General features: G+C 41.1%; 1 protein-coding gene across 1 annotated transcript in view; it reads left to right on the top strand.

Annotated features, from left to right (window-relative positions):
• SMG1 (SMG1 nonsense mediated mRNA decay associated PI3K related kinase) overlaps positions 1-27,481 on the top strand; it is a 72,560-nt gene that overhangs the window by 4,971 nt on the left and 40,108 nt on the right. The window contains exons 2-20 of the mRNA XM_053366100.1: positions 4,215-4,378; positions 6,914-7,069; positions 7,488-7,624; positions 9,414-9,472; positions 10,710-10,923; positions 12,290-12,415; positions 12,505-12,577; positions 15,272-15,369; positions 15,852-16,025; positions 16,620-16,844; positions 17,208-17,309; positions 18,818-19,087; positions 19,860-19,990; positions 20,587-20,748; positions 21,603-21,721; positions 22,632-22,719; positions 22,804-22,905; positions 23,311-23,451; positions 24,167-24,366. Coding sequence (XP_053222075.1) covers positions 4,215-4,378; positions 6,914-7,069; positions 7,488-7,624; positions 9,414-9,472; positions 10,710-10,923; positions 12,290-12,415; positions 12,505-12,577; positions 15,272-15,369; positions 15,852-16,025; positions 16,620-16,844; positions 17,208-17,309; positions 18,818-19,087; positions 19,860-19,990; positions 20,587-20,748; positions 21,603-21,721; positions 22,632-22,719; positions 22,804-22,905; positions 23,311-23,451; positions 24,167-24,366 — 2,741 coding nt within the window. The remainder of the gene's footprint in view (positions 1-4,214; positions 4,379-6,913; positions 7,070-7,487; positions 7,625-9,413; positions 9,473-10,709; positions 10,924-12,289; positions 12,416-12,504; positions 12,578-15,271; positions 15,370-15,851; positions 16,026-16,619; positions 16,845-17,207; positions 17,310-18,817; positions 19,088-19,859; positions 19,991-20,586; positions 20,749-21,602; positions 21,722-22,631; positions 22,720-22,803; positions 22,906-23,310; positions 23,452-24,166; positions 24,367-27,481) is intronic.

Below are 27,481 nucleotides of genomic sequence, written 5' to 3'. Positions count from 1 at the left end.
CTTGTCCATATAGTAGCTGTGCTGGATAAACATTTTTATAGTTTTATTTTTCTGTGTGTGCGTACTGTATTTTTGTAGAATAGTAAAATTAAGTTTCTACTTTAAAAATCCTATTTCCTTGGATATGTTTATAGTAAACTGAGAGACAAAGCCAACCTCCACTCAAGCTGTGACTTTCCCTTTTTAGTATCTTTGAGGGTCATATGATGGTGTGAGGAGTAGCAGGGGTTAGGGTAAACATATACTTCATTTAGGAACTGTCACAACTTGCTCTGCAGCATAGCAGCACTTAGAAAGGAGTTTTATAATTTTTGAAGGCAAAAAGTCATGTGTTAAACCTGCCATTTTTTAACAAACACACCATTTAAAGCACAATGGTTGCATGTTCTTCAGAAGATGCCCTCTCAAAGCTTCTGTTTTCAAGAGAACATGTAATGACTGCCACTGAAGAATACATTTGTTCCACAAATTTTAGACTTCTGAACAAATTCTCCATCTATCACCAGTTTGAGATTATGCTCATCTTGAGATGTTCTCCTCTCTCTTTTCTTTTTAAAATAAGGAGGTTCTCCTGGGTCTGTCTTATGGATGGGTTAAAAACCTAGGTGAGTTTGTGCATCAAGAAAAAATAATCACTCTTCTAGTAGTGTTGAGGTTGTGTCAAATATTACTTTCAGTTCTCCACAAAATTGCTGTTAAAGTGGGTAGCATTGGCTTCTTGTTCTTACTATGTTTGCAGAGCCAAGGATACAGTATAGTTATGATGTTGTAGCTGATGTGGTGAGCTCTAGGTGTTGTGGACTGCAACTCCCACCAGTCCCAACATGGCTAGTGAGCATGGATGATGGAAATTGCACTTCACAACACGTGAAGGGAAGTAGGATATCTCTGGTCTATAATAGCTCAATATCATGTGTAAAATGAAGAAAGAATGGAAGTATCAGTGTGCTATACTGACAGTTTAATGAGAGGAATAATAATAATAATTTTATTATTTATACCTCGCCAATCTGGCTGGGTTTCCCCAACCATTCTGGTCGGCTTACAGCATATATAAAACATAGTAAATATATCAAACATTAAAAGCTTCCCAATGCAGAACTGCGTCCAGATGTCTTCTAAAAGTTATGTAGTTCTTTATCTCCTTGACAGCAAATCTTACATGTAGCTAGAGGGGGAAATTGCATTATAGTGGTTCAGTTCATTAGATGGCAAAGTGTGAATTATTAACTACAGTTAGAAATAAGACATTACTGAAAATGCATGGCAGTTATTGAAAGCTGCTCTTTTCAACTCGCTTTGTGTGGGGAAAAAGGAATGGATGATATCAGATGTTATGCAAGAGGAAGAAATGGGAGTTCTTTCCCCTGCAGCCCCTCCAAATCTGCTCTGAGCAGATTTGGAGGGATGGGGGGTATGGAGAGGAAGGGGAAGTTCCATTGCTCTAGAGGAAGTCACTTCCGCTCATGAATGGGCAGAATTGAACATCCCCCAATGTGTGCCTTGATGCCTTCACTTTTCCATTCTCCTGTACATGGCAGCCAATGAGGTTGGTCAGGGAGAATTTGAATAAGATGACTTGTATCATTTGTTCATTTTGCTGCATGTTGTAAGAAATAAATCCAGGGAATTGAGTGCTATCACACCATCCATGGCTGTCATTTTTGTTGTCTCTTGGAGATTGAATGTGTTGGGTATTAAGATGCACAAGCGAAAGTCTTACTCACATGTGTTGGGTTGTAGCTAAGGTGCCTTGTGTGAGCAGATAGGACTTCACCTTGTACAAGGCAATCCTCCCTGCACTCCTGTTTTGGAAATGCTTCACTCCTACTGGAAGCCCTATTCTGCGACTTTTCAGAGTGTCTGGTTGGTTGAATATTTATATATGGTAGATGTGTGTTTTGTCTACCTCTAACTAAGGGCACTGTGGGACATTACTAATGTGAAATTGACTTGGTTTGTTTTGTATCCTATTATGTGTTGCATTATATATTACAAGAGATCAAAGGAGTTAAGCTGAGCAGTTTTATTACAAACAAGGAAGAGTATTGTGGCATTTAAAGACTAACAAATTTATCATGGCATGAGTTCTTTATTATTGTGAAATGCATTCGTGAGGAGAGGTGAACTGTGCTGCTTTGGGATTTTTCCTCCAACAAAAGAATGCTAACAGATACTTGTAAAATTCAGAAGCTTCAGTTCTAGTGGTCTCTAGCAACCACAGAATTTGGTTTGGATCCTCATTTGGCATTTGGGAAACAGCCTGATTTTGTTCGAAGCAGTTTGGAGACTATCCAATTTGGCTTGCAGTCTGAAGTTGAATCAGAGTTGGATGAAATTTGCAGGCGTTGTAGCCCCTTCTGAGAGGACGAATCCTATCAAATTTCAAGGGCAACCTTGCAATTTTAGAGTGATTAAAAAGGGATTCACCTAATTTCCCCTATTATAGGGCAGTTTCTATGGAAATAACATACATCAAAGAGGTTCTTCCTAGATAAGAAACCTGCCAAATTGCAGACAAAGAGGTCTAGTGGTTTTAAGGTTGCTTTTTTTGGGGGGGGGGTAAAATATCCTCCTCCCTCCCTGTGGTTTATGAGCAACAGTTTTACTCTGAAAATGGCACATAGATCTTAGAGGTATCACTATGAAGGCAAACTGCCAAATTTCAGGAGGATGGTTGCATGGGGTAGGGATTAAGAACTAGAAAAACAGCTTCAGGCATGTGTTCTGCTCAGTTGGTACCAAAAGACGCAGAAACCAAGTGCAAACAGATTAGATAGAAGTGGATGTGTGAGCATGTAACAGACATAGAATGACTTGAATGCCTAGCATTTTCCAAGCAAGCAGAACTAACAGAGCACAAAACAATCAAGAAGATACCTTTGCCAAAGTGAAGAGCCCTGGTAAAACCATTATCTCAGAGTAGAAGCTAGACATATCAGTCTTATAAGAGACCTCTCTTCACTTTCTCCTCACTTTCTGTTTTCTTGGCAAGCAGGCTGTGGGGAACATGTTTCTGTTTCTTCAGATATGCTGTCTGCAGCTTTTTCTTCTTTTTTTTTAGCACCTCTGAATCTCTGAAGTACTCAGAATCAATTTGGTGGTCCTCAGTTCAGAGTACTTTGAAAGATCTAGTTTTGGGCTCAGATAAGCCATGAATCTGTCTGAAGTGGCCTGCTTTGGTCTTGTAATTCATCTGAATCTGATGCATAACCCAGTGTTGGGTATTGAACACTTTACCAGGTGAAGGTTTACTAAAGTGTCAGATTTGATAATCATTTGTATATGTTTTGTTTTTAAGGTTGATCATGGAGATAGGATTCTGAGAGAGCTTCTCTACTAGATGAGAGCTTAAGACTACTAAATCATGGTGGCACTTAATCAAAATACTTTTTGTTAGTGGGCAGAGGGGGGTATGGGGAGCTGAGGAACCTGTGATGTCAAACACTGACACTGGGGAGCTTTTTATATTAGCCACGTCTGATGTTGAAAGTCCTTCCATGCAGGGTAGAACTGTGTAAACTTTCATGTTACATCACTGATGCATGTATTTCACTGGCCTAACGTGTGATGGAATAGATATGTTCATCATGCTAGGTCAATATTTGGTTTTTAAAAGGTGTTTCCCATATGGGAATGCATCTCACGTAGCTGCATAATATTTGAGTCTCCCTTCTCTAATAATAATTCATAATTTTCTCTCTCTTTTTACATAGTGAAAACTTGAGGACTGTTGCTAATTTGACTTGGAATAGCATTGAGAAGCTGTTAGTTGTGCGCTTTCCTGTTAGGGAAGCGTATAAATTTAAGTTTCTGCAGGTTTATCGTTCGTAGCAGCTCTTTAAGCTTTTACAGATTTTACTCCACTGAAATTTAGTTCTTAACACCTAGTGCTTTTGCTGTGTCCTTGATGCGCTTTTAGCTGATGCCGCAATAAATTAAATACAGAAATAGGTGGTACTGACCTTCTCTTCATGCAGGTGCTTAACTTGCTTGTTACCTTGATGAATTTTTCACTGGGCCAGAGATGTTTTATCAGCTGGGACTCCACTTATCAGATGGTTAAGCCACAGGGAGAATTCATATGTTCCACAAGCTAGTGAATACTTCTCCACCCTTCCACCCTTTCCTATTTAGAGATCAGAAATTCTAGAAATATGGGTAAGGGCCAAATCAGAGTAGAGCACTCACTTAAAACATTTCTCTTTTTGCAGATCTGACAGTGTATCAGCTGACCAAGAGAATTTAAAATACTCTTCATCCAGAGACCGGAGTAGTTCTTCTTCTTATGGATTACAATCCTCAAATTCAGCGGTGGTGTCTCGACATAGACATGATGATATCAGAGTCCCCACTGACATACAGAATGAAGAAAAAGGTACATGATTTGTCTTCATAGGTAAAAAGGAATACTGCCAGTGGAAATAAACTAGTTTGTGGTCTAGATGAGGGGTGGCTGACTTTTTCAACCCCATGGTTTCATTGAGGGTCAGCTGCTACTCTGGAGCTGCTTGCTAGCAGTGAGCATGCCGAGTGCAATCTTGCATGTACGCACATTCACCATACACAGGTTACACATGCATCAAGCACACATAGTCACACAGCTGGGGAGTGGAGTTGACTTACAGAAATGCAGCAGACTCTCACACACAGATACTCAGGCAGGCACATGGGGCAGGTTACAACAATTAAAACACAATATTTGCATTAAAACACAATATTACACAATGTTAAAAATGGTTTAAAACAACCTAAAATTACAGAAATAGGGTGGGTACTAATACTACCTTCTCTTTTATTGCCATCAGCTATATAAGTGGTCCCCAAACCCTGGTAGTGGTGTGAGTAGCAGTTATGGGACTGGCTTTTTGAGATCAGTGTCACAGAATTGAGGGAGTCCTGTATGTTATCATGAAGGCTTGTTTCCCTATTGAACAGATATATGGGTACTCCTCTCCAAGTGTCCCCTGTGGAGAGCATCGCTGCCTCCCCCGACCACCTCTCTCATGATATGCAACCCCATGTTTATGCTAGACTTATTCTCTTAAATGATGGTTTAAAAAACACCCATTGGCTCAAGCACCACAAAAGCTGAGAAACTGGAAAGTAAGGTCTCTAATGCCTTCACAGATGTGCCCCGTGATCAGTGATGATGTTGTGCAATGTTACAAACTATGCTTGCTTACATCTTACCCTTAGGCCAAAAAATTGCCTCATTCTTGCTTCAGTTCTCTCTTTGCTCTTACCCTGATACAACATGAAAGTTGCACTTAACTTATGTGATAAGCAGACTGGGCCTCTTTACAGCTAATTAAGAAATAATCACCAAACTAAAAATGTATGCTTTGGTGTGAATATCCACAAAAAAGCATTCCCAGATCTCTAATGTCTCTTAACTCTTAGATCTTAAGATAAACCAACTATTGCACCACACTGCCTCTCCACTTTGGACAGGAGCACTGTGATGCTGGCAGTGTGGTCTAATGGTTTGACATGTGAGTCACAGGATACATTGCCACAATTACTACCATATTTTTCCATGTATAAGAGTAGGTCCCCCCCCCAAATAATGTCAAATATTAGGGGGCATCTTATACTCTGGGCCGTCTCCCTCCATTTTTGTAAATCTGAGTCCCCAAAAACGGGGGTGTCTTATACATGGGAGCGTCTTATAGACAGAAAAATACAGTATTTCTCGACGTGACCTACATCACTGGGTTGCTGTTAGTATGATTCCAATATTTAATCTGTCTTCCTAGTGAACATTCTGAGGGTGTTCACTGTGTGGGAAGAGGTTCAGTGTCAGGCAGTGTGTATGTGTTTCAGTCTAGGGTGATTCTGAGGGGGCGAGGGGTGTGTGGGTGTTGTGTGGAGCAGTATGTGGGGGTGGCTTTTAAGTGTACGGTTTCAGTGTTTAGATTTTCAGTGCAGGGTGGGTGTGGAGGTCTCAGGATGGGGCAGGGATTGCGTGAGCATTTTCATTTATTGAGTTATTTGTCAGGTTAAACAGATGGCATGCCACAGTTGCTGTCTCTCTACATGACCTAGTTAAATGGTGGTTGTGAGATGAAATACTGAAAGAAACTCACCGTTGTCAGACCTCCTGTGGAGACAGTTGAGTGTGGGATGGGATATTTGTGAAGGAGGTTTCAGTGTAAGGCAGCATATATGTGGTGTTCACCATGGGGTAGGGCGCATATTACGTTGCCATATGAGGAAAATAGTGGGGTGAGTGCATGCATGTCTATGGGGTGCATCGTCCCCCATGACAGTTTCTAAGGTTGTCAGAATTATTTATTTTATTCTTTTAGTGCATTTATATCCCACCTTTTTCTCCAAGGACATCAAGGTGGCACACATAGTTATTCCCATCCTCATTTAATCTCCATCACAACCCTGTGAGGTAGGTTAGTCTGAGAGGCAGTGACCAGCCTGAGGTCACCCAGTGAGCTTCATGACTGAGTGGGGATTTGAACCCTTGCCTCCCAGGTCCTAGTGCAGTACTCTAACCACTATACCACACTGCCTCTCAAAGCCATACACTCCCAAAAGTTTGGTGTCCCCCTGTGTTGCTATTGCATCACACAGTCACACGAGGTATGGTAGTTTTACAATGGGAGAGCATGTGTATTCATGGGGTGTGGTCTTCCATCAGTTTCTTGGGTTTCAAATGTGCCCATGGCCCCAAAAGGTTGACAAGCCCTTATTTAACCATTGCGTCGCACTATGATATTTCATAACTTAAATGAATAGGTAACAGAGTGATTCATAAACTTAAATAAATAACCATCCCCGCTAAATGTGTCATTCAGATGAGAAGGACAGGTAGCTCTTAACCTTGGAAGTTTTTCAGAAACCCACAGTGCATGGCTGTCAAGAGAAACTAACATGGCTCTGGAACCTTTTCTTCTAGGTGGCTACAGTGTCAATGGAGGATCTGGGGAAAATACTTATGGTCGGAAGTCGTTGGGGCAAGAGCTGAGAGTTAACAATGTGACCAATTCTGATTTTACCAGTGTTCAGCATGGGAATCGTGCTTTAGTCACAAAAGACATGAGGAAAACACAGGGTAAGTGTTGTGTTGTCCTGAAGAAAAAGGGAAATTCTGTTTTTCTGGCAAAAAAAATATCCTGTTGCTACAGTAGCACTAGGGTCACTGCTCAAAGTAAAGTAGAGCCCTATTAAATTTTTGCAAACTCAAAATCTCCAGCATTTTGTCATGATTACACTTTAGTTTATATAAATTGGGTATACTTTGTCTCTGAAAGTACTGCAAGAAGAGGCTTTTTCAATGGTAAGAATGATCCTTGGTCAATTGCTGCAGGTTTGGATTTGCTTCAGGGCTAGAAATCTTGTACTAAAGTTACTGCAAGTTGTGAGGTAAAGATGAAGTAAGCCTATTGCGTATATGTTGCTCCTTGGTAATTGTTTATTTTATACTTTATACTTGGATAGAAGCATGCCCATGTGTAATATCTCAATTTTAGAGCGATCATTGTCTTACTCTGATGAGTCTCGACTGTCAAATCTTCTTCGGAGGATTACTCGGGAAGATGACAGAGACCGAAGACTGGCTACTGTAAAGCAAATGAAAGAATTCATTCAGCAACCAGAGAACAAACTGGTTAAGTATCTTCTGTTAGCAACATATTAATACTTTGTTTCTCATATGATCTCTCTGGGGGCAGGTTTCTGGGTTGTAGGGGCAAAGAATGAAGGTTTGTCAGCGCTGTCATTGGTTGCAGGATAACTTTGGCTCCGATACTCTCAACCCTGCATATAAGCTTTCCTCACTAACTATATCAGATCTGAAGGAGGGAGCCAGCTGACTGTCCCCACAACTTTGATTTTTTTGGAGAGCAGTTAACTGGCCTTTCACCTTCCTTCCCTCCTTTGATAACTAGAACCTTCCGTGTTCATTCTTGTCCCACAGATAGGAAGGAGTAGCAGCTTGCTTGCTTGCTTGCTTGCCAGAGGGAAGAAAGAATTTCTGGCCAGGTGACTTCATCCTGGTGTGACTGACTTTCCATGGCAGTTGGAAGGAAGGAAGGAAAGATCAGCTGTGCTGCAGATAAATGAAGGAAAGGGACTGGTCTTGAGGGTCCCTTTTCCTTGTAGTAAGAAGTTACACTGAGAATAATATACATCAGCTGGCAGGCAGTGGGAGGTGGGGGCTGTCTTTCCTTGGAATGGGGAGGGTGGAGGGGCAGAGCAGTTTTCAAATACTCCACAGTTTTTTCAGTCAGCCAGTTTTTTCCAGAGGGAAATTAGTTTCCCTGTGTTCACATAGTCACTCTTTATGAATAATTAGTTCTAATCTGAGCCTCCTCAGGCTACTCTACAAATCTAATCAAATATTAGTTTAAAAGATCTCAAAATTGTTTGGCTTGAAGTTGTTGATGTATTTCAATGATGTGTTAATACTTTAGCCTGGAGGGCTGGCTTCTGCTGAAACCAAGATGCCCAAGGACTAGCTTGTTGGGTCAGAGGCAGAATGGCTATGGTGATAATCTCTTTATTCATTGCCTTATGCCAAGATGGTCTCAAGAAATAAGAAATAAAGTGCATACCAATATAAAAAGAAATTAACTTTTATTTCTTAGTGACCATGTGCAAGCCTTGACAGTTAAAAACCACCCCACATATCTGGTGCAGGCAGTGCTGTATGAGCTGCTGCTTCTGATCTATTGGGTACCCCATGTGGAATGAGAATCCTCTGTGACTTGAATAGGGAGGAGAGCCTAAAAGTGGCATGGACAAGGCAAGAAAATACTGGGCATCCTTCCTGGGTAACATCTATTTCAGAAGGGATGGGGTGGCACAGTAACTTGGATTGTGGGCCATCACTTGACTGCTGTTGATTTGATTAACAAAGTTTCACCACAATTCGTAGTATAATTGTATTTGGCAGCTATATTTGATCAAAACATATTTTACCTATATACCACGAATCTTGTGGTTAATGCAATTTGCTTGGACTATTTTCCAGTAGCTTGGTTTTATATTTGTGTATCTAAAGAGGTATTGTGCATAACTTCGGATAGAAACTTAAGAATAATGGAACATGGTTGCATCCAGTTGCTAATATTAACAGAAGGTGTTAAAAGCGACCTATAAGTGAAACAATGACAGCTTGCGCTGCACATTTTTCATCAAAGTCTTCATGAATATCATGAAGGATTTTTTTAGTGTATCTAATGTATGCTTCATAGATTAAGCACTATTGCACTCAACTTCCAGTAAAGCAGGCACATCAGTGCTATGAACAACCAGGAATGATATACAGTAGCACTTTTTGGGGGGACAAAAAATAGGATGGCAAGCAGTGGTGTTTATCTTTCAAATGACAGAACAATCTGAATTTAAACTACAATAGCAATTATTTTAAAAGGTGTATATGTTGGCTATTGCAGGTGCTTGTTAAACAACTGGATAATATCTTGACTGCCATACATGATGTACTTAATGAAAGGTAAGTTGGGCTGATGCATTCCTGAAGTTAGTGTATTTGTGGCCAGCAAGCCAGGTAACACCTTCAACCTGGAAGCTGCTGCAGGAGGGACAAAGCATGGTTCATATAAAAGGGAAACAAGCGGCACCCTGCTTGCTTCTGACCAGCCTAGCCCAAATGTCTCATGATTACTTTTGGAAATCAATAACTGAATTCTTAGTTTGACATCAGTGGGAGCATACCATGTTGTGAACCTGTTGCTAGGCCAAGACAGATGTCATCAATTCGTTCAGGATTGATGCAAGCTTAGCACTCCTGAAGCAATTAAGAGGAATTGATTTGGATTTGGTATTGCCCCAGTATCGAGGCAGATGTATGGCACCTCTGATTTGCTTTGGAGATTGGCCTGAATTCTAGGAAGTGTACTTCATTGCATGTTTCCTCTACGGTCAAACCTCAGTGACTGCTTTGAGGAGGATGCTATCCATTCTTGACCCCCAGTTATTGTGGGTTGGGTTCAGAGTGAGCTAAGAAGTGTGAGTCACAGAGCTGAGTCTGATGGAGACCAGTGAAATCTTATGGGGCATTCAGAATCTCAGTAACTGCTGCTACTAGCCATAGTTGTTCCTGGGCTGATTTAGAATGCAACTGTGGCAAGAAATTCTGAGCTGCTGAGATAGGGGAGAGACAGAAGGTAAAGGGAAGAGTCCTTCCTACCTTCCTCCTTCTGTCTCACATTGAACCAAACACAGCACTTCAGTGTATAGAGTCCATAGAAAAGAGCTTTCCAGGCTCCTGCACGTTCTCACGTTCCTGCTTGTATGTTGGTACCCCACAACCCCAGGCAATATGCTACCAATATGCTGGCAGGTATCCATGAATAAGTAGATTCGTGTGAACAGAAATATTTGGGTTATGTGAATGTTCATCTGTATGAATGACGTTTTGATTTCTGTGTGAGAGAGTCTTTGTGCTTGTAGATGGAGGGGAAAGCACAGGACAGAAGGGAAGAGGAGACATTTCACCCCTTTTGCAAATGCCTTCAACATGCTTAATCTTTAGGTTACCACCTGTGAGTTGGATGGAAAGAGAAGGGAAGTGGAAGGAAGTGACAGCAAACCATGTGTTTCCACATTAATGGAAAGTGCTGACCAGATCATAGCCATTTATTCAAGTCTTTATTGTCATCATTTGCTAAATGTCTACTTTTCATGACTGAAAATCCTTACCACCACTTTTTCTTTTTTCATAAATGCAGTAGCAAATTGCTTCAAGAACTCAGACAGGAGGGAGCTTGCTGTCTTGGACTTCTTTGTGCTTCTCTGAGCTATGAAGCGGAGAAGATCTTTAAATGGATTTTTAGTAAATTTAGCTCATCCACTAAAGATGAAGTTAAACTTCTTTATTTGTGTGCAACTTACAAAGCACTGGAGACTGTGGGAGAGAAGAAAGCATTTTCATCTGTAATGCAAGTAAGGATAAAAGTTAAATTGGAGCATTTTAGCTTTTCAGATACTGAATCATTTTCTGAAATGAAGACACTGAAATTTAAGCAGGCTAGCATATTAGCACAGTAAAACTTCATTTTAGATATTGGGCATAATAAACAATTTCAGAACTTTGTGTACCTGAAATCCATAAGTGTTGAGATGTAGATTTGATGCATATTTTAATGTGCATTTTATAATGTATATTTTTAAAACTGTTGATTTTATTATATATATATATTTAAATTGCTTCCAGGTTTTGATGATAAATCAGCTTATGAATCTTGTTAAATAAATAAATGTGCTGTAGTAGTCTGCTATAACTGATTGGTCTCCTAGCTCAGTATCATTACTTTTCACTGGTAGAAGCTGCCCGTCAACAGAATTTTAAACCAATTGTGGAATGCTCCAAACCAATTGAGACTACTTTCTGATCTCAGAGCATCTCCTTAAAGGCGTGTGATGTCCACATTTCTGTTTAACCATGAATTAAAATTACTAGAGTTGATTAGTGTCTGGAAATGATGGTAGAAAAACTGACATGATGGGCAGGAATTATTCAGTGGTGGAGGCTGAAATTTAGAATTGGGGTAAGATGAAGGGAAGGGACGTGGGTGGCGATGTGGGTAAAACCTCAGCGCCTAGGACTTGCCGATCGCATGGTCGGCGGTTCGAATCCCCGCGGCGGAGTGAGCTCCCGTCGTTCGGTCCCAGCTCCTGCCCACCTAGCAGTTCGAAAGCACCCTTAAGTGCAAGTAGATAAATAGGTACTGCTTTATAGCGGGAAGGTAAACAGCGTTTCCGTGTGCTGCTCTGGTGCCGGTTCACCAGAGCAGCTTCGTCACGCTGGCCACGTGACCCGGAAGTGTCTGCGGACAGCGCTGGCTCCTGGCCTCTAGAGTGAGATGAGCGCACAACCCTAGAGTCTGTCAAGACTGGTCCGTACGGGCAGGGGTACCTTTACCTTTACCTTTAAGATGAAGGGGCAAGTGGGTTATATAAAATGAGTGGAAAAATCTATTAGTAGGAGCAACGCTTGGTTTTCTCTCAGTAGGCCTGAGGTTCATTAGAACCAGTATCCCTCTTGCCAGTCCATCCAGACCCCTCTCTCCACCCCTGTAAAGCATGTGTCCAACATAGATTGAGAACCAAAGCAGTGCTACTCGGAAGCAGTTCTACTACTTCATCAGCAGGCATTTCTACATGCTGTTGACAAGATAGACTATTTATTTAAATAGTAGTTATTGATACACTTCTGTAAACAGTGTGGTTGTTTTTTTAAAAATATATAGCCTGAATAGTTTTTGTTCAATATGGGTTTTTTTGGGTGCACACTTTTTTTTCCTTAAAGCTCGTCATGACTAGCCTGCAGTCTATCCTTGAGAACGTGGATACACCAGAATTGCTGTGTAAATGTGTCAAGTGCATCCTCCTTGTGTCCCGATGTTACCCTCACATTTTCAGCACTAACTTTAGGGTGAGCACCTTTGCTTCTCTTTCTTGGTTTTAGATCGGTATTGACACATGTGCTACAGGTGGATTAATTTTTCTGTATTGCTTTCCAAGGACACTGTTGACATATTAGTTGGGTGGCATATTGATCACACTCAGAAACCTTCTCTGACACAGCAAGTGTCTGGTAAGTCTTAAAAAATAAAATTTCATGTGATGATCTTAATAGATGTTCTTGGCTTCCTTCTGGAAGGTGAAGTGTTACTACTAGTGTATACTTCACTTTGCTTATAGTGGAATGAGGAAATAGTATTAGTCACAGGGATTCGGTTAAAACATGAATCTCTGGGCTTGTGGGAATTTTGAGAAAGTGCTGTTGGTATCAATGTCTTTGATTTCTTCTCTCCGTGCCCTTCTCTACGCCCCGGTCAGTCTCCTTCCCTTCCTCCCCACCCCACCCACCCACCCACCCACTCTCTTTGCTTTTATAAGAGGTATGGGTAAATATCAGAGTAGAATTAAAATGGACCCCTTTGTGTCCCCACAAAATCACCATCAAATTAAAGCTTAACTGTGACAGACCTTACAGTAAAAATCATAAATCCGGTTCTTGCCTGCACAACAAACATTGATCTGAGGCAAAGATCCTCATGGATCTTCATGATTTTTACTTAGGGTGACAACAAAGCCACAATGTGACCAATGATTTAATGCAGGTTTTGAAGGGATTTATTGGTAAAAAAATTAATAATAATGAGGATACATGTTTTTGTTCCATGGCAGTGGTGGAAAGCACCAGAACTGTTTTTTTTTTTAAAAAAGTTTAGTTAATGGAAGTGATCTGTGGTGGGGAACCTGTGAAAAAATTGTGTAACTTCAAGAGAATCTGCTTTACTGGAGCCACTCTTCTTCTGCTCTGCTGGAGCCACTCTTCTTCCGCCCTCTCTTTCACTCTGCTTCCTGTACAACTGCTCAGGGCATGATCAGAACCTTGAAAAACTCATAAAACTGAAAGAGGAAGTAGGGGAGAATAGCACTCCTCTTTTCATTTTTAGTTGCTATTGAAGGCATCACTCCTTCAACTTCCTCCTTCAGCTCTGTATGCTTTTCAAAGCAGGAAAGGTAACTACTCTCCCCACTTCTTGATGAAGGGTGCAGCGGTTGTGTGGTGAGCATGGTTTTGTGTGCGCTAGGAGAGCTCCTCAGGGGCACCACATTGGCAGCCCCAGTGTTAAAAGGAATGTCTGGCTTTCCTAAAGTTGAACATTTTTATCAGAATCAACTTGTTGGAAAATAAAATAAATTAAATTAGTGGTATCATACCATGGGAAGATGATCTGGTTTTCCCAGAGGTCTAAAGCTGGCTTTCTATCAAAATTGTAATTTGGTTTAATTTATACCTATGCTAGGACCAATAACTGAACTTGGGGCAAGGGCAGAGTTAATAAGGTGTTCTTGCAAATACGTTAACAATGAACAAGCTTGGATCATTGCCAAATGGTGGCATTCACATACAAGAGGGAGATACAGGTAGGCTCAGAGGAATTCAAAGTTTGCAGAAGTAATGGAATGGAGTATCCTGGAAAATGGCATAGGTGGCTGGAACCGTGAACAGGAGCATTTCATATTGCAAGTGTTTCCCCCCTCCAACAATTGCATATGAGAAAGCTTCCTGCCCTCTCTCCCACCCACATTTCACATATAGGGCATATTCATGTTGCAACTATTTTGCTTTTTTTGTTGTTGTTCATTTCATTTTGTGGAGACCTCTCTGAAGTAGTGGCCAATCTTTTCCTATTTTTTAGTAATATACACCCCCACCCCATAAGACCATAAAGTTGCTATGTGTCAGTAATTGTGCAGCTCCCTCAGTAGGCTCTTTCTTTTTGAATGGAATGCTAGGTTCTGCTAAAGCCTTCCTTCATTAATCCAACAGCCCTGAATTTCTTCAGTGTTGTAGGTTGTGTCCCTTATTACAGATGCCCCATGCCCCAAGCATACCCAGCCCCAATGAAGACAAGTGTTTGAAAGTTTAGTTTTTTATTGGCAAAGCACTTGATTACACCAGCTTCTAAGGTGCAGCAGCTTCAGCTACTTCTGTGGAGGGGACAGAGGAGATTCTAACAGCCCAGCTGTCTCTGGGACTGTCACTTCCACCTATGCACCTTCCTGCAACTCTTTCCTCTCCTCTTGTCTCTGACTGCCCGTACTTTCTTCTTCCTTCCCCTGGCTCTCCCTGCCCCCAAATTGCTGGCTCCCTTCCCCTGGATCATCTTCCTGCCTGCACCCAGCCTCCTCTGCCCACCCCTCAGACTCCTGCCTGTCCCTGACAACCTGCTACAAAATGTCCTTTCTTTCAGAATATAGTTACCTGGCAACCTTACTCAATTCTGTAAAGTTGTTTTTAACTAATTATGAAATGCAAGGTATTTTATTTAATTTCCCAGTATTGAGTCACATCCACACCATGGCTTTAAAGCATGTGGCTTCGCCCAAGGAATCCCAGGAACCTCAAGTTTATCCATCACAGAGCTACAGTTACTAGCATTTTCAACAAACTCTAGTTCACAGGATTCTTTCGGGGAAAGCAATATGCTTTATAAGTTTATGGTGTGGGTGTGGCTTTCATTAGGTAGAATTTGGCCACAAATGTTCTCTGTTGACTATGCCTGGCTTATGCATTCTTCTAAATGAGTCATCTTGCTCTGTTTTGATTTTCTTGATAAATGTAACTGATGTTATAAAATTACCAGTGTGTAGGATTTATTAGAGCTGGTTGTTTGTTGTGTGTACACTTCACTTTTAGGTGACTTTGTTTCTGAGTAAATCAAGTGTACTTTTGATCATAACTTTGTTTTTATTGGTTTGGCACTTTGTACAGGGTGGTTACAGAGCCTCGAACCATTTTGGGTAGCTGACCTTGCATTTTCTACCACACTTCTTGGTCAGTTTCTAGAGGATATGGAAGCATATGCTGAGGTAATAAAATGTTGGTCTTGATAAGTGTTTAAAAAGGAGCAGATTGGGTATTGTTGGATATTGTGTCTTCCCTTGCATATAAACAATAGGCAGAATAGATCAGCACACTTTAAAAGCATTGTAAGGGTCGGGGGAAACCTTTTTGAACATAGGAATCTTCAGTTTTCACTCAAAGCTCATTTTTGGTGTCTCCTATATTGCACGAGATGGTGTTCTAGAGGGTTGGTGCTACCATAGTGAAGGCCTACTTCCAAAAAATCATCAGACAGCCAAGCAAAGATAGTAGAAGCAAGGCCATTTTTGAAGGTCTTAAGATTTAACAGCTAAGCATCATAGCTGCCAAATTCTGCACTAACTGTACCTTCTGGAATATGCCTATGTTAGCATAGAGATACAGTATCTTGCACTGTGGGGTTAGAATACACAAAGCTTGTAGTTGTGAATTTGCATTGGGTATATGCTAACTACATTTCTTTATGTAGGACCTTGGCCACGTGGCTTCTGGAGAATTGGTAGATGAAGATATTCCTCCTCCTAGTGTTTCACTGCCCAAACTGGCAGCACTACTTCGAGTTTTCAGTACGGTGGTGAGGAGTATTGGAGAACGATTCAGTCCCATTAGAGGGCCACCAATTACTGAAGCATACGTAACTGATGTAAGGCTTCCTGTCTTTCATGTTGCATACCTAAAAACCCTTTGTGGCAGTGAGGCCCAAATTGAACAAGAATCTGATAGCTTGTTGCCTCTTCTCCTTAATTGTTGTCACCCATCAGTTGACATACTGGGTGCTCCCTCTCCAACCTTTCTGTTGGGAACATGCCTGTACCACCGATGTGTAATTCCAGAGCATCAGATGTCACTGGATTAAAGCTCACTGTTCCATACTTAGTTTCAATCAGCAGAAAAGGACCTACGCCGAATACCTCTTTGGGACATATTCCAGCCAAAATTAACCATCTTCAACCCCTGTTTATTTCAGTGGGATGAGGATGTGCTTAGATCTTTTCTGTTTAAACCTCTGGAAGGTGCAGTTGTGCTTAACTTTTGCATTGTGCCCCCTGTGTGCTGTCTGTACTTATGCCACCAGACTTTAAAATCATTTTCCATTTTGATGTGCAGTAGCAGTTACTAGTATTTTCTAGTGAAAGCGTGTGGCTGGAATGACTCCAGATGGTTGTGCGGTTTAGCCTCAGGAACATGACAGCACTCATCTTTCAGTTAATTGTATCTCTTTTCCCTCTGTTTTCAGGTTTTGTACAGAGTAATGAGGTGTGTGACCGCAGCAAACCAAGTCTTCTTTTCTGAGGCTGTATTGACAGCTGCCAACGAGTGTGTCGGTGTCCTGCTTGGTAGTCTGGATCCCAGTATGACTATACACTGTGACATGGTCATCACTTATGGATTGGATCAGCTGGAAAATTGTCAGACTTGTGGTACTGATTATATCATCTCGGTGTTGAACTTACTGATGCTGGTACATACAGTTCTCATAATATCTCACTTTAATCATAGGTTTTTGTTCATTTATTTGACAATTTAAGGTTATGAGTGAGTGGACAGGGAGACCATTCTCTACCTTGATCTTGGTTTCTATAATAATTTTATGGCCTTGAGCAAATCACTGCTTTTCCAGTCCCACCTCTCCATCTTTAAATGAGGAGAAAGGTGATTTACCTGATAGAGATGTTTGGAGGGATAGGAAGGGTTTAATAGCATTTTAAGGATTTAAGTACTGTGTAAATTATGGGATCACTTCCTATGTCTGTATTTTTAAAAGCTTACAATTTCCGCCTGCCAAAAAGTAAAAGTATAATGAAAAGTCTTCTTCTCTGTCTAGATTGTTGAACAAATAAATACAAAGCTTCCATCATCATTTATAGAGAAATTGTTTATACCGGAATCAAAATTGCTTGTACTCCGCTACCATAAGGAAAAAGAGGTAAGCGATAAATAGTTACCTTCGTGCCACAATTGTTTAGATGCACTTTTAGATTTTGCATTTTGATGTTAATTTCTAAATTAAAAGAAAGCACATATGTACATGCCCTTTAATTTTACAGCTGACTCAGTGTGAGTAAGCTGTTCTGCATGGTTAGTAGCTGAATTCATGCATCATGCCCAATTGGTTTGCAGTGCTGCTCGAATTGACAAGCATAAATGTGGCCGTTGCTCCATCTCTGGAGGCTGTTGTGCCTAGAAACAGGAGTGGACTTAAGAAACCAAGTGCTAAGAGAATGGGAAACGAAGGCAGACATGCAACTCTAGAGCATGCTTGGCACATTGAGCTGTTGTACTTGACAAGGCTCTTACAGGAGTTTTGTACAAAGGCCACAATATGCTTGGAGCAGGCTTTGGGTAAAACAACTTTTTATTTTTAAGAGGATGGAAAACATTTTTGTTTGGTCTTGATTTTATTTGGTTGTTTCTGTGCTAGATATGAACGACACTACTCGTCCCCTCCCTCTGCATCTCGATAACACACAGCTTGCATCATTTGATAGATCTCCCCTGACTCTCTGGAGAGGCTTTTTGGGGTGAGGGTGGTGATGGGTTGCAGCATGGAAGAGGTTATCGAAAAGACTGGCTGCCTTTTTGCGTAAAATTGGATACAACCCATAATTGACACTCTTGTCGTGGTCCACAGGCTGTTGGTGAGCCTTCTCATTAATGAGGCTATGAATCAGTCCCATATAAACCACGAACAAATGTTATGAAATAAATAAATAATGTACTTCAACTTTTGTATCTTTTTAAAGTACTGTATAGTTGTGATTTCCCCCTTGATTTCACTGTTTTATTTTATTTTTTGTAAACCACTTTGAGGATTTATTTTTTACAATCAGGCTGGGTATAAATTTTATGAGTTGAATAAATAAATATTTCCATCCATGACTGCTTATCAAGGGTTTTACGTAAGGGTGATAGCCAACTTTAGCCATATACAGAGTAGACACACTGAAATTGATGAACTTAATTCCACTTGCTTCAGGGGGCCTCGATGTTCTAAATCTTTATGCCTTTCGGCAGTGCGTGTTGTAACTTCAGTGGGCATTCACTTCCAATAACAAAGACTTTCAGATGTGATTATAGTAATTGTGGTTGTTCTAAAGAAACATCTTTTGTTTATTACTATTTTTATTTTTTAAAAAACACTGCTAAACCACCCTTCATCCATGCTGATGCCAAGAGCAGCATACAGTGGGCATGGATAAAAATTAAAACATGCCGCAAAGAACAGTACAGTAAAAACAATCAACTATCATAAAATTAGAGGCAAGTAAAATAAAGTTTAAGAACAGACTAAAATGCCAGATTTATTTTATACCAGTACCGTAGGTACTTAACTTCAACTGTGTTAATGATTGTGAAGAGTGGACAAGCTATAGAAAATGTGTAATATGCAGCTCCAGACTTTCGTGACATGCTGATTTTCTCTTGTTTCTCAAGGTGGTTGCAGCAGCACATGCAGTGTATCAAGCAGTACTAAGCTTAAAGAACATTCCGGTTTTGGAAACAGCCTACAGGTTGATTCTTGGGGAAATGGCATGTGCCTTGAACAGTCTTCTTTGCAGTCTGCAGCTTCCAGAGGCTTGTTCTGAAATCCAACACGATGCTTTCAAGAACCATGTTTTTGATGTAGCGAATGCAAAATTCGTTGTTATATTCGACCTTAGTGCTCTGACTACAATAGGAAATGCAAAAAACTCATTGATTGGAGTGAGTATGTTCTACAGTGTAAATATGAATGGCAATTATATTTCTAAGGGCTTACATCTTAGTGGCTGTTTCAAATTTAAAATCTGGTATAGCATCATATATATTGTCGTGTCATTCACTGTGCTCCATTGAAGGACAACCACACATTTTTACTTGGGTGGGGAAGTCCTTCCTGGGTTACAAGGAGTTAACTCTGCTGTAAGAAACCTTAGCCCATTCAGATGCTGCTGAACTACAACTTCCATCAGCCCCAGTAATCATGGCCACTGGTCAGGGATTATGGGAATTTTATTTCAGCATCATCAGGAGGGCCAGAGGTTCCCCATACTCACTGTAATTAATTAAAATAGACATTATCTTTGCTTTATTAGCTGCAACACAGGGTCGTATGTCAGTACACAGTGAGGAGGAACACACAATTGTCTGTTTTTCCTCTCAGTGCTGCCACATATGAAGAGAGAGTTCAAACACTAGCTGAAGTCACTTTGCTCTTTTCTGAATAAAACCATTTAAGATCACTTTATGATGATTTCAGTTGTGGAAAATGTCCACTATCTCCTATCCCATCCCCTTTTGTCCTTGCATCACACTTTACAAGGAAACTTCTTGTTATTGCTCAAATGTTAGTTTACTTGTAGTTTTGTGATTAGGTAGCAGTTGTGAGAAGACATAATCATGCTTTTTTAAAAAAACAAAAACTAAATGAATATAGGACTGACAGCAATGTAATTTTCATAAATACTTTGTTCTTTACTATTGCTTGCTTTGGCAGATGTGGGCTCTATCTCCAACGGTGTTTGCATTGCTGAGCAAGAATTTGATGGTTGCGCATGGTGACATAGCAGTTCATTTTCCTGCAGTCCAGTATGCAGTGCTCTACACCCTCTATTCACATTGCACCAGGTGAGAAGGCATTCATTCCATAATGTAAATGATAAAATAGCAGCGATATATCAGTTCAGGGACCAAATGCACTTGGTTGTTTTAGTTGAACAATGGAAGGTATTGTTAATACCTTATCAGTGTACTGTATGCAACACGATAGGTGCTATTGTACAATCTCCATTCTTTTTCATGGGCGTCCCCTCACAAACCACAGTCAGATAATGGTGGCTGTGTTAGAAGATATCTGTTGTATTGTACTTTTTTTGTTTTCATGGGTGATAGTGAAACCTCTGCTCTTGGCTGAGGTAATTTCTTTAAAAGCTAAAAAAAAAATCAGAAAGCTACAGAGTAAAATGGGCAGTATGGACTGTTCCTAGTGAGTCTCTTTAAGACAGAAAGAGAAGTGAGAGGATTGGGTTACTGGGACGAAATACTTTTTCTAGTTGCAAGAGAACCCTAGATTGGCAAGCCTGAATGAAAAGCGATTCCAGGAGGCAGTGAAGCAGCGTGGGTTGGTTTTTTTTTTTTAACATTATGAAGCTGCAGCAACATGTGATGTTAACCCCGTGTGTGGTCACCAGTTAGTAAACATTGAACTTTGTATTGATCTCCAGGCATGACCATTTCATATCTAGCAGCCTCAGCTCTTCCTCTCCTTCCTTGTTTGATGGGGCTGTTATTAGCACTGTAACTACAGCTACGAAGAAACATTTCTCCATAATACTAAATCTCCTGGGACTTTTACTTAAGAAGGATAACCTTACGCATGATACCAGGTAACTAGTGCTTTCTCCCTGTCCAAAGAAGATGTGTCTCTGACAGAATGATTGGTACTAATTAAACATCAGCAGTATATTTATACATAAAAATGAGGGAACGTGATGCATTTATGTTTCTCATAACAGTTTGTGGAATTAGTTATGCCTTGCCAGAAAGCAGTTAAAAAAAAAAAAGTTACACAGTATGCCTAACTACTCCAAAGCAACTCTAAAACAGCCAGTTTTGTCTAGTACATTCCACATGGGCAGTTTTACTATATGCCTGTTTACTCAGAAGCAAGTCCAGATGTTTTCAGTGGAGCTCATTCCCTAGTATGTGTTCATATTCTATGTAAACCGCTTTTAGAGGTTTATATGATTCAGCAGTATACAAATGTGTTAAAAACTGCAGCCTTACTTTGTAAGTAACATGCATTCTACTCAGTTCTCCAGTGATAAAATAAGATAAAAGTTTCTTGCATTACTAGTGAAGTGGATACGTCTGATATTTATGTACCAGGTCACTCAAACCTTGTGTTCTGTGTGTCATCTTAGAGTTGGATCTAGACTTGTCCTTCCATAAACATACAGACCCCTTCAATTTATGGAATGGACTGAGATCCAGCGGAAGTGGGTAGGGAGAGGTTCCTCTTTCCCTTTGTAGCTCTGCCACCTCACATGCTGCTAGGGGGAGGACATTGCAATTGAACATAGGGGGGCACCGGGGGGGGGGGAGGGAAGAAAATGTGAAAATCTCCTCCCCCTCCAGTGGGAGCAGAACTCGTTTCATGACAAGCCTAGATCAAGTCCAATAGGATTAGAAATGTTAATTTGTAATTATCTTGAGTAACTGTTGTGTAATGTATTTCTAGGAAACTACTAATGACATGGGCTTTGGAAGTGGCTGTCCTAATGAAAAAATCAGAGACATATGCACCACTGTTCTCTCTCCCATCTTTTCATAAGTTCTGCAAGGGACTTCTGGCAAACAGTAAGTGGTTTATTATTCCGCTTAGCATAAGAAATGTATAAAGTCAGTTCCTTCCAATTCTGTTGTTCATGCTTTGGCTAAACGCATAGTCAACCATTTTTCCAGTCTAGCCTAAAATTCATTTGCTAAATGGCAAATTCCGGAGGTGTAGGCATTTTAGTCTGTTTCAGCAAAACCAGTAAAGATATCTGTGTGCCACCTTAAAGACTAATACATTTTATTATGCTTCGGTGCTTTTGTTAAGTTTTTAGGGTACCACACAGGCGTCTTGGTTGGTTAAATGCCCTTGCATGAAGTGACCCAAGCTGTAGAATTGACTGGGCATGGTAGTGAGAACTTGATGCTTCACATGGCTCTAAAAGGATAAGTAATCCTACAGTGTGTTGGATTATTGTGCTGTACGTAGAGCAATTAAATTTCTACATGAAGAAAAGGGGAACAAAAAATCCAATGAACTACGGAACTCATGTCATGAGCCTAAGGGGTCATGATGCTTTTTTTTTTTTACTGTACACTCTCCTCCGAACTGCACAACAAACTTCACTTTGTTGCAGAAGCTGTTTGTGACATGGCATGGACATAAATTCAAAGAAGAAAATGTCAGCATGGGAAAATGTCAGCATGGATGACACTACATGACTCACACTCTGGAACGAAATTATGTTAACGATGCACATCATTACTTTTATTTTCAGTGGCTTTTATAGCTCCTGGTGTAATGGGCCTATACTGGAAATTCTATTAGCATTGGTGTGTGAAATTAAGGACAGGGAGTGACGTATAATATTTGATCTTGATTTTTAGAAAAACAAATAGAATTGTTGTTAGATCGTGTGAATTAAATATAGTGATAGCCTAAGTTACATGATTAAAAAAAATTAATACTGTCTCCTTTTTACCCAATACATAGCTCTTCTGGAAGATGTAAATATTTGTCTTCAGGCATGCAGCAGCCTCCATGCTTTGTCACCGTCTCTACCAGATGATCTGTTGCAGAGGTACGTTGTTAATTTTGTTTCCAGGACAAATAATAATGTTCAAATTTGTATGCAGTCCTTATTGTGTTTATTTATCTGATGCAGATGTGTTGATGTATGCCGTGTTCAGCTAGTCCACAGCGGGGCTCGTATAAGGCAAGCTTTTGGAAAACTGTTGAAGTCTATTCCTTTAGATGTAGTACTAAGGTAAGTGTGTATGCATTGAATTTTTGGAACGAGGGTACTGGGTGCGTTAATCTAGTTTTAGTTAGATCTATATTGTAGTCTCTACTTGTAGCTACTTGTGAACGGAGAAAGTAGGGACAAGTGCACCAAGGGTGAAAGCGTCACAAAAAGTAATGAGTTTCTGTACGTCAATAGCAACTACACACACGCTAACAACAAATCTTCTAACTTCACACACACTTTTGGCTTCCGATTCACCTTATTGTGCTTTCTACATATTCTTTGCCTATACGTACTTCCTGTTATATCTATTGCATATATATTGCATACTGTTCTTTTTTTTGTCTATGCTGTTTTATGTAAACTGTTTTGCAATTGATTTTTTAAAAAACAACAACAAAAAGTAATGAGTTTCTGTATTTGCAGTAACAACCAACACACAGAAATACAAGAAATCTCTCTGGCTATAAGAAGTCATATGAGCAAAGCTCCAAGCAATACATTTCACCCACAAGACTTTTCTGATATCATTAGTTTCATCTTGTATGGGAGTTCTCACAGAACAGGGTAAGTCCGTGTTTGTATTTTAAAGGATTAGTATTTTTAAAGATATTTGTATTTTTTTCTGTTGAAAAAAAAAGATCTGTGTTTTGCTTCCAGCAACCCAACTGCCAAGAGATTTGTAAATTTGTCTCTACGTTAAGTAATTCACCAACCAGTTTATTGCACAACATCTATTGCTTCAATAGATTTGCATTCACAATTCGTTTGCTTAGCTGCTTTTAATTTTCTTTAGAACTAAATCCATGTTGAAGACACCTAAATGACTGGTCCTTTGGTATGGTGGAGAAGACAGCTTTTAATGTTGGATGTATGCATTCACCTTTTAAGCAAAGTCTTGATAGCAGGAGACATCTAACAGTGTCTGTTTGCTCATGCAATGGGGCTTCCCCTTGCACAGCTTCCCTCTCCACCCAAGCACTTCCCCCCAAAGCAGTTGGAGGCCCCCCCCAGAGCAGATTTGGAGGAGGAGGAAGAGAGGGAGGAAAAGTCCAGTTGCATTAGTGGGCACCTGCTCCTTGGATGTCACCCATTTATTTTTTCATATGACAATAAGCATTCAGGAAAAGCAGCTTCATTGAGACAATAGATTAATGTTTACGTGACTATCACTGCTCTACCATCTGTCTTGCATACTCCCTCTCCCTTGGGTCCAAGCGGATATACATAAATACAAATATTAAGAGTTACATGTTTGTCTTAATACCTGATTTTGTTTCAGGAAAGAAAGCTGGCTTGAAAGGTTATTTTACAGTTGCCAGAGACTGGATAAACGTGACCAATCAAATATTCCCCGCAATTTATTGAAAACTGAGGCTGTTCTTTGGCAGTGGGCTATCTGGGAAGCAGCACAATTTACTGTCCTTTCAAAGTTAAGGACTCCACTAGGCAGAGCTCAAGATACATTCCAGACAATTGAAGGTAATCTTAAAGAGCTTGTATATTTTTTGCAAGATTTTTTTTAAGTTTTAAAATCATGATATAACATTTCTTCTATTAAAAAGTTAAAATGTATTTGGAGAAAAAGTGTTGATTTGTGTTTAGCTGCATATTGTCATTTTGGTTCTGTAGGTGACTTTCATTAATTTGAATGTTCATTGAATTGAGATTGAATGTCACAACATGTTTGCATCTATTATGGTGTTAATGAAAATGTTTGATGTAGGTTATTTGTGATGCTTTCTTGAAGAATTATTCTCAGGTTGGCATGGGATGAGTTGTGTCCTGTGATTCTCCCAAGTGTTCTTTGGAAATGGCTTAGAGGTTTTCAGTAAGCAGTACAGTTCATAAATGTTGTTGAATGGAAAAAAGCAAGAACATGTGATTGAGCCGTTGGGAGGACACCTCTCCCTCTGGTTCTGCTTTTGTCTAAAGCAGACAAGGTCTTACTTTCTCAACTTTCTCTGTTCCTTTCTTTTCCTTTCTATATTTTTTCAAACCTCTTTGTTCCATTAAGATTCTGTTTATCTTAGTTGTGCCTCCTGTTTTCTTAGAAAAAGAATATATACAGTGGTGCCTCGCAAGACGAAATTAATTCGTTCCGCGAGTTTTTTCGTCTAGCGAATTTTTCGTCTTGCGAAGCACGGTTTCCCATAGGAATGCATTGAAAATCAATTAATGCGTTCCTATGGTCAAAAAAAGTCGAAACAAAGCCAAATTTGGAACAACAAGAGTTTATTAAGTGCTCTTTAAAGTCACACATACTGTAAAGAGCATTTCAAAAATTTAAGGAACAATAAATTAAGTTTCTAAACATGACAGAAAAACATTTAAAAATCAACAAAGTGTACTGTACATACATTTCGTACAGTGGGGGACCACTCGAAGAAGGTTCCTCTTCCACTCTTTGCTTCTTGCTGAGGAACCTGTCCATGGTCTGCTGCTTCATCCGCCTTTTCAGCAGCTCCCTGAAAGGTGACATGACCGTCGTATCAAAAGTGTTCGCATGGTCATGTGCCACGTGCTTGTTAGGGTGGTGCCGCTGTGCAAAAGCCTGCACCTCCTTCCACTTCTGGCAAATGTCCCTCAGTTCTTTGGAGGACAGCCGTTCCTCAGTTGCTTCCTCCTCTTCCAGCAAGGCCTGCTCCTGTGCAACCTCTGCCTGCAGTTCGACCAGCTCCTGGGTGGTCAGCTCGTGGTCATGCTCCTCCACCAGCTCACTGACGTCCTCCTCTGTGACCTCCAGGCCCATGGTCATCCCCAAGGCAACAATGCCCTGCACCACTGTTGACTCTGGTGCATCAGAGTCACTTGGTGCCACACAGTCCGGCCACAGGCTGCGCCAAGCGCAATTCAAATTTCTCTGGCTGATCCCATTCCAGGCCGTGGTGATCATCTTCAAGCAGGTGACGATGTTGAAGTGGTCCTTCCAGAATTCCCGCAGGGTGATGGTGGTGCAATCAGTCACCTCGAAGCATCGCCTGAAAAGCTCCTTGGTGTAGAGTTTTTTGAAATTGGCGATGACCTGCTGATCCATCGGTTGGAGCAGTGGCATGGTGTTAGGCGGCAGGAACATGATTCTGATGAAGCTGAACTCCTCCAACAAGTCCACCTCAAGGCCTTTAGGATGAGCAGGAGCATTGTCCTGGAGCAAAGCCTTCAGCGGCAGGTCGTTGTCCAGCAGGTACTGTTTGACAGCAGAGCCAAAAGCAAGATTGACCCAGTCCACAAACAGCACACGTGTGACCCAAGCCTTACTGTTGGACCGCCACATGACACTCAGCTGCTCCTTGTCGACCTTGTGTTTCTTGAAGGCCCGTGGGTTCTCCGAGTGGTACACCAGCAGGGGCTTGATCTTCAGGTTGCCGCTTGCGTTGGCACAGAAGAGCAGGGTCAGACGGTCCTTCATGGGCTTGTGGCCAGGCAATTTGGCCTCCTCCTGTGTGATGAAAGTCCTTTTGGGCATCCTCTTCCAAAACAGCCCGGTCTCGTCGCAGTTGAAGACCTGCTGTGGAACGTAGCCCTCCGTCTTCACAACTTCCAGGAACTCTGCTGCAAAGTCTTCAGCCGCAGGAACATTAGAACTGGCAGCCTCTCCATGCCTGACCACGCTGTGGATTCCAGATCTTGCCTTGAACCGGTCAAACCAGCCTCTGCTTGCCTTGAAGGCTTCTGGCTTGCCTGAGGTTCCTGGCTGTTCCCGGACGAGGTCTGTGTGCAAGGCCTTGGCCTTCTCACAAATGACGGCCTCAGTCACTGTGTCCCCTGCACGCTGCTTCTCTTCTAACCAGATGAGCAGCAACTTCTTGACCTCCTCCAGAACAGCTGGGCGGTTCTTCACGATCCTGGTGACTCCCTTGGCTGCATCAGTCGCAAGGATCTTCTCCCTCATCTTCAGGATGGTGCTGATGGTCGATGGGTTCCTGCCGTACTCCCTGGCGAGGTCTGTCACACGCATTCCACCGTCGTGCTTCCAGATGATTTCCTTCTTCATTTCCAGCGTCACCTTCTCCTTCTTCCTCTCGCTGGCCTCCGCAGCAGCAGTCTTCTTGGGTCCCATGGCAGCACAGCTCTTACCTTCGTAAACTCAGAAAAAGAAAAAAAAAATCAGCAATTCAAACCCAGAACCAAGTCCTTGAATTCCAAACACCCAACCCAAAATCCAACCCCCCCCAAAAAAGTTTTAAAAGTTTAACTTACGAAATGGCTGCAAAAATCACCAAAGTCTTCAAAATCCTCAAATGGCTGCAAAAGAAGTTTTGGAAAAGCTTTAAAAATCACCAAAGTCTTCAAAAACCTCAACTGTTCCCCCAGCCACCCACCCACCACACAGAAATTGCAAATCCCTCCCCAACTGTTCCCCCAGCCCCTCCCCAACTGTTCCCCCAGCCCCTCCCCAACTGTTCCCCCAGCCCCTCCCCAACTGTTGCAAACCCCTCCCCAACTGTTGCAAACCCCTCCCCAACTGTTGCAAACCCCTCCCCAACTGTTGCAAACCCCTCCCCAACTGTTCCCCCAGCCACCCAGCACACACCCAGCCCAATTTTTTTAAAAAAACAACAACATGGCCCAGTGGTCACTGAAAATCATAAAAATT

This window comes from Podarcis raffonei, chromosome 14 (assembly GCF_027172205.1).
Source record: "Podarcis raffonei isolate rPodRaf1 chromosome 14, rPodRaf1.pri, whole genome shotgun sequence".
Classification (NCBI taxonomy): domain Eukaryota; kingdom Metazoa; phylum Chordata; class Lepidosauria; order Squamata; family Lacertidae; genus Podarcis; species Podarcis raffonei.
Note: the sequence above shows the minus strand (reverse complement) of the source record. Positions and strands in the feature narration are given on the sequence as shown.